Here is a 9,929-nt window from a genome sequence, read left to right as displayed (position 1 = left end):
ACATACAAAAGATGTGGAAGGCATGGTCCCAGTCCTCAAGAGACTGAGAGCGTACTGGGGACCAAGGAAGTACGACATTCATTAGTCCATGAGGCCCTGGGTGAGTTCCCCGGCGAATCAGCAGTGAACCACGTCCATTCTTCCAGAGAACTGACATTCGGTCAGTTGAAAAGAAAAACGGATTCCTGTATGGTAACATGACCTAAAACGTAGTAAATAACATAAGAAAGGTCCAAATAGATTGTGGGAGGCAGAGAAACAGTAAGTTCCAGCTGGAAGCTCAGGGAAGATGGGTTGGAGGTGGGCCTGCAAGCAAGGTAAGAGCTTGTCGCCCGGAGGCTCCAGAGTGGCCAGGAAGCTGGGACAGTGAACTGTAGCACTGAGAACGGGCTCTGAGGCCAGACCGGGGTAGTCCGGCCCCTGCCCTCCTCCACCCCCAGCTGTGGAGCCTTGGGCACACTACTTAGCCTCCCTGAACCTTTGTTTCCCGTCTGGAAACCAGGGATGATGTTATCAGTGCCTACCTCCTCGGGCTGTTCTGAGACTTAAGTGAATAAATAAGTGGTTAATGGCTCTGAGTTTGTGCCATTAACTCAGGGGGAATGGTGGTTAATAGCCCAGTTTGGCGGGGACCCAGGGGATGAGGAGCTGTGGAAGGCACATCTGCCACATTGAGAGGGAGCCAGGTCTAGAATGTCCTTAAATGTGACAGCTAAGACACTTAGGCCCTACCCTGACAGAGGCTACCGGGGGAAGGCTAATCTGGCCGTGAATGGAGGAGGAACGGCCACAGGGAAGTGAGCACAGGTTGGTAGACTGACCCCCCCTGAGCAGTCAGGGGCCCATCCTGGAACTAGAGCGGTGACAACAGGGATGGAGGGAAAACATGTAAAAGGACTGTGGGGACAGAAAACTGGCCCACATGGAATGGGAGCAGGTGTGTGACGTGGGCGATGCTGTGCACTGAAACAGAATCACAAAGGGAGCGGGCTCGGGAGGGCGGGGGGGATGATGAGGGTGGTTTTGTCTGGGAGAAGCCGACGTCACGGGCCTGGGAGCGAGGTTGCCTCTGGGAAATGCAGGACAAGGGGAGCCTTGGGAATGGCAGGAGCTGTTGAGGAGGAGGCAAGGCAGAGCGCAGGGATACTGGCCCCGATGGTGTCAAAGGGAAACCGGAGAAGGCATCCCTGTGGGTTGCCCCTGAGCAAAGTGCTGGATCCCTGAGGCCCTCAGAAGACATTGGCGGCATGTGAAAGGACCTGGAAAAGCGTTCAAGACAGGAGGGGAAGGAGAGGTACAAAGAAACAGAACAGGCTGGGGGATGAGAGGAGAACACCGGGGTAGGACTTCTTCTTTTAAAAAGCTGAGGGCGAAAGAATGAACATGGATGAACCTCATGGACACGATGTTGAGCAAAAGAGGCCAAGATACCAAAGAGTATCCTTCCATTTACATGGAGTTCAAAACGAGGCAAAGCTGCTTAATGGTGATGCAAGTCAGGAAAGTACTCGGGGGAGGGGGAGATCCCCTGGGACGCTGGGAATGTTCTGCATCTCATCAGGCTGTGGCCTGCGATGCGTGCACTTTGCCACATGATTGTTACACCTCAGCAGACAAACTGATTAACTTAAAATGAGGGCAGGAGACTGGAGCCAGGTCGGTTAAACTCGTCTTGCTGATGTGAAAGGAGGAGCTCGGTTTCTGCAGACTCTACACGCTGGAGAGAGTAACGGAAGAGTATGCGCGAGCGCCCTGTGCCCTGAAATAGGGAGGCTTGGGGGTCAAGGTCTCAACACGGGCCTGGAAATGCACGTCGCCCTCGCCTGAAGCTTCTGCTGTGACTTCTTTCAGATGTGCATGGGTTCTAAGAGTGGCTTTTCAACGTTCGTAACGTTTAAAAATGTGTTTATTCTTTATTTGTATTATTTTTTGTCCAACAGTTTTAAAGGAACAAAATATTAGGGTGAAGTATCTATTTGGCTGATACATTTTTCTTCTGCATATCACACATTTGCATATAACATATACATATGTATATACACGTATACATACATGGAAGGATTTGTTCCTCCTGGTTGTCCATTGTCCTTGTTTATGTTTCGGTGTTCATGCAACCTGTTCTCCTTCACTCCTCACACCACTTTTCCTTAAAACACCTGGATTTTCTGTCGGTTCAGTAGAAGTAGACACGATGGCTCGAACCGCAGTCTTCACCCGCCGTGACCCAGGTGTTTGGGCAGCCCCAGCCCCACTGTGCTTCGAGGTGTGGAGGCTGCAGGTCGGTCAGCTGGGCTCCCAGGGTAGCGCCTTCCCGCATCCTCGTGGTCGACTGTGGACTTCCGGGGCCTCTCCATGCCCATCCCTGGCTAGGCATTCCTCCGTAAACGTGTGACCCGCTGACTCCTGCCTTGCAAGACCCGAAGTCTGACCATCTACTAGAGAGAGAGATACGAGGGGTGTGAGCTGCAAGCCCCAGTGGCCTAATGGATAAGGCACTGGCCTCCTAAGCCAGGGATTGTGGGTTCGAGTCCCACCTGGGGTAAGGGTTTGTCTCTTTTGTCACTGAGAAAATTTCACCCCGTCGTGGGTGGATCTTATTAAAAACGTCCCTAAACCTCAAGTGCGCGAGGTGAAAAACCGAAAGGTTCCCAGAAAAAAAAAAAAAAGGCACCTAGCGGAGACACCCGCCCCGCTCAGGTTTTCTACAGATCACAGGCCGAGAATAGACGGCAAGACGGCAAACGAGAGGAGACTGTAAAACGGGTGCCCAGGGCCCAAATTACGTGCAAGGGAGCCCCTGGTGACCCGGGCGAAGCCTGAGAGGGTACATGAACTCGCAGAGCCAGAATTACCCGGAGAGCAAAACCACACATATCACCCCAGGTGGGACTCGAACCCACAATCCCTGGCTTAGGAGGCCAGTGCCTTATCCATTAGGCCACTGGGGCGCGACAAAACGCCGTGTTCACGTGGTCCATGGTAATGCTCAAAAGCACGTGCACAAATCTCACAAGCCTTTCCCTCCATTGCTCGCGCCCGAACTGCCTACTCCTAGACCAGGACGTAGTACAGGTCGCGGGAAGCCAATTAGATAACCGATTACATCGCCTTGCCAAGCGAAAAGCTAAAAATCAAGGCGAGACGATTGGGAAGTGCCGGCTCAGACCTAAGACCGGTGGCACGCGAGTTCAAGAAGATAAGCCAGGTCCTCAGAAGACAGGTGCTTTCAGGGAGAGAAACTAGGACACGCGCCGCTCGCCCAAAATGGAACCGACCACGAAGGGACTCGAACCCTCAATCTTCTGATCCGAAGTCAGACGCCTTATCCGTTAGGCCACGCGGTCCTAGTACAACGCGGTACCCAATGCGCGGTCCAGGTACAACCTCCTCCTAGGTGGTAGCGCCGACTTCAGGTGCCCGGCCTTAGAATGCGATACCGACGTAGCGAAGGCGGAGCCAGGATGCAGGCTCTGCGGTCGACATCTGTGCTGTTGCGTCCACTGATCCCTAAGGAAACAGCGCGGTAGAGCTGTTGTCTCCGTGGAGTCTGCGTGGCATAGCGAGTAGAGCAGCTGGCTTCTGTTCAGGAAGTCGAAAGGTCGCGTTTCCTGCACCCGTGTACCGTCCTCCTCCCATAAGAGAGGACAGCACATTTGCACCACAGCTGAACTACAGCCTTTGTTTTCCTACCAGAGGGTTCCGGCATGATGTCATCACGCAGCTCCGCGGCATCACAGCTGAAAAGGCAAAAGATTGCACGCAACCTACGTAACGTTTTGGCAGCCTAGTGGTTAACGCGCTAGTCTATGAGCTTGGAAAATATAACGGCGAAGGGTTCTAAGGTTCGAGTCCTCGTTGAGGTAATTTAATGACCAACCCTTCTCTATTACTAATGTAAGGTGAAAACAAAAATTATGAGGTGTTTTCCTTTTAATAGCGCCTCAATCATTTTGCTTTTTCTTTTTGGTCATGCCAAACTACACTTTGAAAGGTAAACCAACGAGGGCCAATGGGACCCTACTTCTTGCCACTTTGAGTCGGTATCCACTCATCTCGTGAAACGAGTGTGTTCTGTGAGGCAATCACTGTAAAGTGAAAAGCAGCTAAAACTGCAGCCTCTGGCCCCTCCATTCTCCCTAAGCCACCCACTGGAGACAGGGCAGGTGAGATGGGAATGCGGCCCAACTCCATGCCTTCCATCCCGCTGTGAGCCCTTCCCATTGCGATGGCGCCCACAGCTCTGTGCAGACTGTGTACAAGGAAGCATGCGTGCACTCATTGGACAGTAGGATTAATAATCGCCGATCACAGGAAGATGGCACACTCAAATTGTGCAATCCCAGTCGTGTTTAATTTTTAAACTGAGTATTAGAGAGAGAGCGGCATCGGTTTGCCGTTTCTCTTTACTGATGCATTTATTGGTTGATTCTCCTGAGCCCTGGCTAGAGATCGAACCAGCGTACTGGGACAGTGCACTAGCCACCAGAGCTGCCTGGCCGGGCCCGATCCCAGTACCCTTCAGGAAGGGACTATTGGAGAGATGTGCATTTATGATTTCTGCACTTTCCTGTGTATTCCCTTAGTAAATTAAATCTTGAAGCCAATAGCTCCTGAGGAGCTATGGCTGGGCTTTAGAAGTTGACTATCTCACATTATGTGCACTTTGGGGGTAGTTGTATTTATTGAGGGAAAAATTGAATTGTTTGTAAGTCCTTGATTCAAAAGTTTCAAAACCACTGTTTTTTGTACTTTTGTACAACAAACAAAACAAAAAATTGTAAGTACAGAATTATCGTCTCCCTTCTCCAGGGTCACCCGGAATCCTCCTCTCTACTCCAAACCGGTCGCTGTCTCCTGGATGCCACTTTTAAGCTCCCAGGCCCTGCTACATAACTGCAGCCCCCTGGGCCTCGGCTGCACTACTCCAGACAACGCTGCATTTCTGGTTTCAGCCTTCAATTCTACCTAAAGCTATTCCCCAGGCTGCCTCCAGGGAGCTTATATTCTATTGACAGGACAGTAAACAGGTTAATAAACAGATGATTCAAAATAAAGAGGGTGATGGGAAATATTAGAGAAGGCCCCTGGGTAGAGTTGCAAACATACCATTGACAATTTTGTCACCTTCAAAGGACCTCTTTAATGGCGTGGCTGATACACTACCTACCTCATAGGGTTGTTGTGAGGTACACATTTATCTAAAGTGATTAGAACAATTCCTGGAACTTGGTATGTGCTCTGCAAGTCATGATCACCATCAATTACTAATATGCTAGTTGGCCCTATTATTCAGGGTTTAAGGGCAATAATCTCCTCCCTAGATGTGAACCCCTGAAGGTTCACAGGTCTTTTCTTTCATTCATAATGTACTCATATTAAGACTCTTCTAAATTCCAAGCACAGTGCTAAGTCCTGGGGAACATAAATATGACTGAGATATAGTGCTGACACACAGCAAAGAATCTTCTGGAATCCTCTAGATCATTTTTATCTTCGGGGATTAGAAGCAGATCCTGATCACCAGATACCTGGACCAGCACACACCTCTAGGCTCACCCTTCCATTTGAACAAAAAGCCCACTTCCAGTGGGGTCGCCTCCGAGTTGTAACCATCTCAACTGCAAAGGAGCACACACACAGGGCATCACATAATTATGTTTAATGTCCAGAGTTTATAATATAGAAGACAGAGCCTTCTCCCAGACTGAAGTTTATAAATTCTCAATTGGCTTGTGAGGCCAGTAGGGATACTTCTTTTTGTCTAATTTGGTTTCTGGGAAGACTTCATTCAAATCCTCAATGGTCATCTGGTCAAATGGAATTATGTTCCTCATCTTCTCTAGCTGGAAGGAAGGCAAACATGTTAAGGTAAACAAGGCTGCGAAGATGCAAAAAAGATTCCATGACAGGTCACCGCCCCTAAGTGGGAGAGGAAACATACCACAAGGCCAAAGCTCATCCTTACCTCTTTCTCATATTGCTCAATCCTGGCCTTTGAGAGAGACAAAAACTCAGCACAACTTTTCACCTTTAAAAGAAGGGAGAAATTCTGTTTTGAAACTGAGTTGAACTGTCCTAACCCTGAGACTCCCAAGGTCTGCGAAGTCCCAGCGGCAGACCACCCCTGCTCCCGTGACTACTGGGGGAAGCTCGCTTTGGGAGGCCAACTATATAACCTTTGCAAAATGCACAAGGAGGCCCACACGGGAGAACCAGCTTAGGATGGCAGGACCAGGGTCCCTCAGCAAGTTACTCGTCTAGGCAGCCTGCACAATGGCTGTGTTTCATGGGGCCTGGTTACCAAACGGTCAGGACAAGCCGCTTGACCACCCAGCCAGGCTGCTCTTTGGTCATGCCCCCTGAGCTCCAACATTTGGCCTTCAGTATTTTCAAGCACATTGTTTGGTATTTGAATATTACCTTAGATAATTTTCCCACCCAACTCCAACTCCTTCATTGTTTGTAACAGCTTTGCTGAGGCATAACTGATGTACAATAAAATGTACATGTTTAAAGAACACTACTTGGTCAGTTTTGATATATGTATCTGCCTGTGAAATCAGCCACGACCAAGAGAGAGAACAAATTGAATAGCCCCCTCTCTCCAATTCCCAGGCAACTACTGAGGTTGCATTTTCTCGTTTTATTTTCTCTCCTTTTAGTTCACTCTACCCCAACCTAGTGACAAAGAAATACAGAGCCATTAGGAATTAAAGATGATTTTAAAATAAGTAAGAGCCTCAACTACTTACATCTTCTTTTTCTTCAGCGTCCACCAGGGCGCTGTATTTATCCTCGGGCACAGGAACCTTCAGGGCATTAAACTACAAACACAGGCACAGTGAGTTGTCGCGAACATCCCCAGGCGCCCAAAGAAAGGGCTCAAGGCTGCTAACCCTTATAGACAACATAACAACACATTCTCCACTCCAAGGGGATACCAGTATGAATGTAGGGTGTTGTAGTGGAAAAAATTACTAAGACTGGGGAAGAGAGCTCAAGGTGCTTCTCGGCCCTGTTCCTAACTAACTGGAGACCTCAGACAATTCTTTATTACAATGAGCTTCAGTTTCCTCATCTGAAAAGGACCGTTGGACTGGCTGACCTCAAAAAACGGCCTCCTAGAGATTTGTAGTTTTAAAGAAATTATGATTTCTTTTAAGTGAACCCCTGTGGACATGGTGGAAGTAATGCTCGCATAATGGAGATAGAGATGGCCTCCTTAAACGACTGCTTCGGGTTAGAGCCCAGCACTCAGCAGCCGTGCCTGGCACAGCAGACCCTTGATAGGTTGACAAGAAATTACAGCTACAGGAGACAGTAAAGAAGGCAGCGCAGAGAAAGGAGAAAACTGTGAAAGAGTAGAAAAAGATGTCAGTTTTTCCCAAAGGGTGAGAAGAATGGGAACATTTAACGTGACAACCCTCTAGCCCCCTGCCCAAGGCCATACTGTATTGTTTCTTTGGATAAGAACCTGCTGAATGAACGGACTCTGAATTCTTTGCATGTATTCACCTTCAAATCAACTAGCGTAAGACCTTTGGCTACGTCGTCTACCTCTCCTGGGCTTCCTTTGGGATCTGAGTGTTTAACACCACCCTTCCTTCCTTGCTGTCAGCCTGCACATGGAATTATGTATCATCCTCCCCTCCCGGCCACAAGCCGCGTCGCCAGACCAGTGCTTTAGTTGACACCTTCCTGCCTGAAGTCTCACCTTCTTCTCAAAGTCATCTACCAAGCCGGCCTTTGCTATATTGGCCTTGTAGTACGCCCAGTCAATAGCAGGTGGGTTCTCAGGAAGGGCAGCCAACCTGCTCACATGGAAAAGCAAAAATTAAGATTGTTCTATGAGCAACACAAAATTCACACAATAATTTCCCCGTTCATTATTCCTATAGCCTGGACCTATCATCACACTTTCCTCTAGGAGGAAGAGCACAGAAATGCAAAAACAAAAATTACTTTTACTTGGTAAATACACGGATTTCGTCCTACTTTCTGTCAAAAAAGCATCAGAAAGTCGCAGTCATTTGTAACTGCAAATCACTGTTTTGTTTCCACATTACAGTGGCAAGTGAAGAGGCTCCCTCTCAGAAGGGTACTGACCTGGAGGTGAGGGTCTCATTCCAGGATTTCAGGGTGTTAGCAATGGCCTTCTGGTTTCGGGGTATTATCTCCCCAAAAGCTACCCAGTCAATGGCTTTCAGAGCAAGTTTCCGCCCGGCCATCTTGAGATCCTAGAAAACAAAATAGCTTAGATCAAAGCAGGGCTCTTGGGGAGAATCCCGTCAAGGTCACCTCATTCCCATGAAGTGCTTTAGGAGACCCGTCAGCATCCCCTGAGGGCGCGGTGGGTATATGAACTAAAGAAATTAGGATTACTAACTCAGCAAAGGAGGACAGTTTAGCTTTTCAAATTCAAGGTGGACGACCTGGCACATAAATACACCCTTTCCCCCTAAATGTCCCTCCCTCTATTCCGTGGCTCCTAACTCGTCCTTAAAAGCCCAGTTCCCTGGTGTTTGTTCTCCATGTACCTTTGGAAACTTTGCCAAAGCAATACGTTTACTTTACATATGCATTGCGTTACAGTTAATAATTTAATTCAAATGCATTTCCACTCAGATTGTGTTTTATTCACTGACTTTCCAGTGCAGAGAACAGACACACCCCCAAGTTCCCACAAGGTTTGAACAGAGCAGACTCTAGACCAAAATGTCCTCACCTGAAATACGACAATAACATCAGCCCTGCCTACCTGAGAAAGCTGTTGAAAGTATCACATGAAACTGTGCACGTCAATTTGCTCTACAGTCTTAGACAAACTTAAGGGGCTCTGTATTCCCCTTCTGTTGGATTCGTAATACACCTGTATTTCCTATTCATGTCTGATTTATCCCCTGCAGCACCAGCACATACCCTAAGTATTAGCAACCCCTTTAAAAGAGATATTCGATATACATATGAACGTGAGAAAAGATGGGAAATGATTACAGCCCTTTTAAAAAAATCCAAAACAGAATAAAGTAAAATAGTCAAACTAAATAATCAGACATTAGGAGAAAGACTGAAATGTCAAAGGTCTTTACAGGCCATGGGGTGGATCACAAGGGAGGTGGTAGTAAATCTTCCCCAGGACCTTAGAAATCGTCCGACACCTGCCGCTTCCTTTCCTTTCCTCCCAGGATAGCTTATGTTTCCTGGCATGGAGGCGAGAGGCAGGTGACTTAAAGATGCCAGAGGAATAAGCTTCCTAACAGACACTGTTCCAAGCCCCAGTAGCAGGTAGGCTTCATAAATGAAGGGATTGGTGTGTTTTATTTACTGCGGAACCCCCAGCGCCTAGAACTGCTTATGCACACGGGAGGTGCTCAATGACCATTTGTTGAAGGATTACAGGAAGCCTGCACTTGAGAAGCTCCGAACGGCCCACACGCTCGAAAGCTGGGACCCTGAGGAGGGAGGGGAAGGTATATCGAGTCATATAACTAACTTCAGGTAACGTTTCTCCAGCCCCCAAACTGGACTGCTGCAGTCGGTCGCTCCGGGGGCCGAGTGGACGAGACCAGGTTTGTGGAAGCGCCTAAGTTAGAGGCGATCTGGTCACAGCTCGGCCCCTTCGACCTCTCGCGCGGGGGAGGGAAAAAGGGAGAGCGGAGCAAAGGGGCAGAAAATACAGTCGGGGCCCTCTGCCAGCGGGGCAACGGCAGGCCCGACCTCCTTAGCAGGGTTGCGACAAGGGGCCACGAAAAGTTTTGAGGCGAAAAAGCAAAGGAACCGACCTGGGTCCGACCCGACGTCCCAAACCCTACTCACCTTCACCGACCCCGGCGCCCCACAGTCTACAGCCGCAAGTAACGGAAGTGGGTCACCGGAAAGTCTTCTCCCAGCCAACCCCAAACCCAAAGGGGCAGGCCTTGTTCCACAGG

At 48.9% G+C, this 9,929-nt stretch overlaps 1 protein-coding gene and 3 non-coding genes across 5 annotated transcripts; 1 reads left to right on the top strand and 3 right to left on the bottom strand.

The window, feature by feature from the left end:
• Positions 1-2,469: 2,469 nt before the first annotated feature.
• On the top strand, positions 2,470-2,542 carry TRNAR-CCU (transfer RNA arginine (anticodon CCU)). Its single transcript has one exon. It is a non-coding gene; the product is annotated as a tRNA-Arg (tRNA).
• A 333-nt stretch (positions 2,543-2,875) lies between these two features.
• On the bottom strand, positions 2,876-2,948 carry TRNAR-CCU (transfer RNA arginine (anticodon CCU)). The gene has a single exon. It is a non-coding gene; the product is annotated as a tRNA-Arg (tRNA).
• A 323-nt stretch (positions 2,949-3,271) lies between these two features.
• Positions 3,272-3,344, bottom strand: TRNAR-UCG (transfer RNA arginine (anticodon UCG)). Its single transcript has one exon. It is a non-coding gene; the product is annotated as a tRNA-Arg (tRNA).
• A 2,297-nt stretch (positions 3,345-5,641) lies between these two features.
• ATP5PD (ATP synthase peripheral stalk subunit d) lies at positions 5,642-9,880 on the bottom strand. 2 transcript variants are annotated; one of them, XM_054593043.1, is made up of 6 exons: positions 9,817-9,880; positions 8,107-8,237; positions 7,715-7,811; positions 6,753-6,824; positions 5,966-6,028; positions 5,642-5,843 (listed from the first exon to the last, which is right to left on the bottom strand). In XM_054593043.1, exons 2-6 carry the CDS (start codon positions 8,226-8,228, stop codon positions 5,712-5,714), a joined length of 486 nt encoding a protein of 161 aa, XP_054449018.1. In that variant the 5' UTR covers positions 8,229-8,237; positions 9,817-9,880; the 3' UTR covers positions 5,642-5,711. The 2 variants fall into 2 exon arrangements, with proteins under 2 accessions (XP_054449018.1, XP_054449019.1); XM_054593044.1 differs by having other exon boundaries at positions 9,783-9,834.
• Positions 9,881-9,929: the final 49 nt, after the last annotated feature.

Source organism: Pteronotus mesoamericanus, unplaced genomic scaffold (assembly GCF_021234165.1).
Source record: "Pteronotus mesoamericanus isolate MK-2021 breed Mesoamerican mustached bat unplaced genomic scaffold, CSHL_Meso_final scaffold_408, whole genome shotgun sequence".
Lineage (NCBI taxonomy): Eukaryota > Metazoa > Chordata > Mammalia > Chiroptera > Mormoopidae > Pteronotus > Pteronotus mesoamericanus.
Note: the sequence above shows the minus strand (reverse complement) of the source record. Positions and strands in the feature narration are given on the sequence as shown.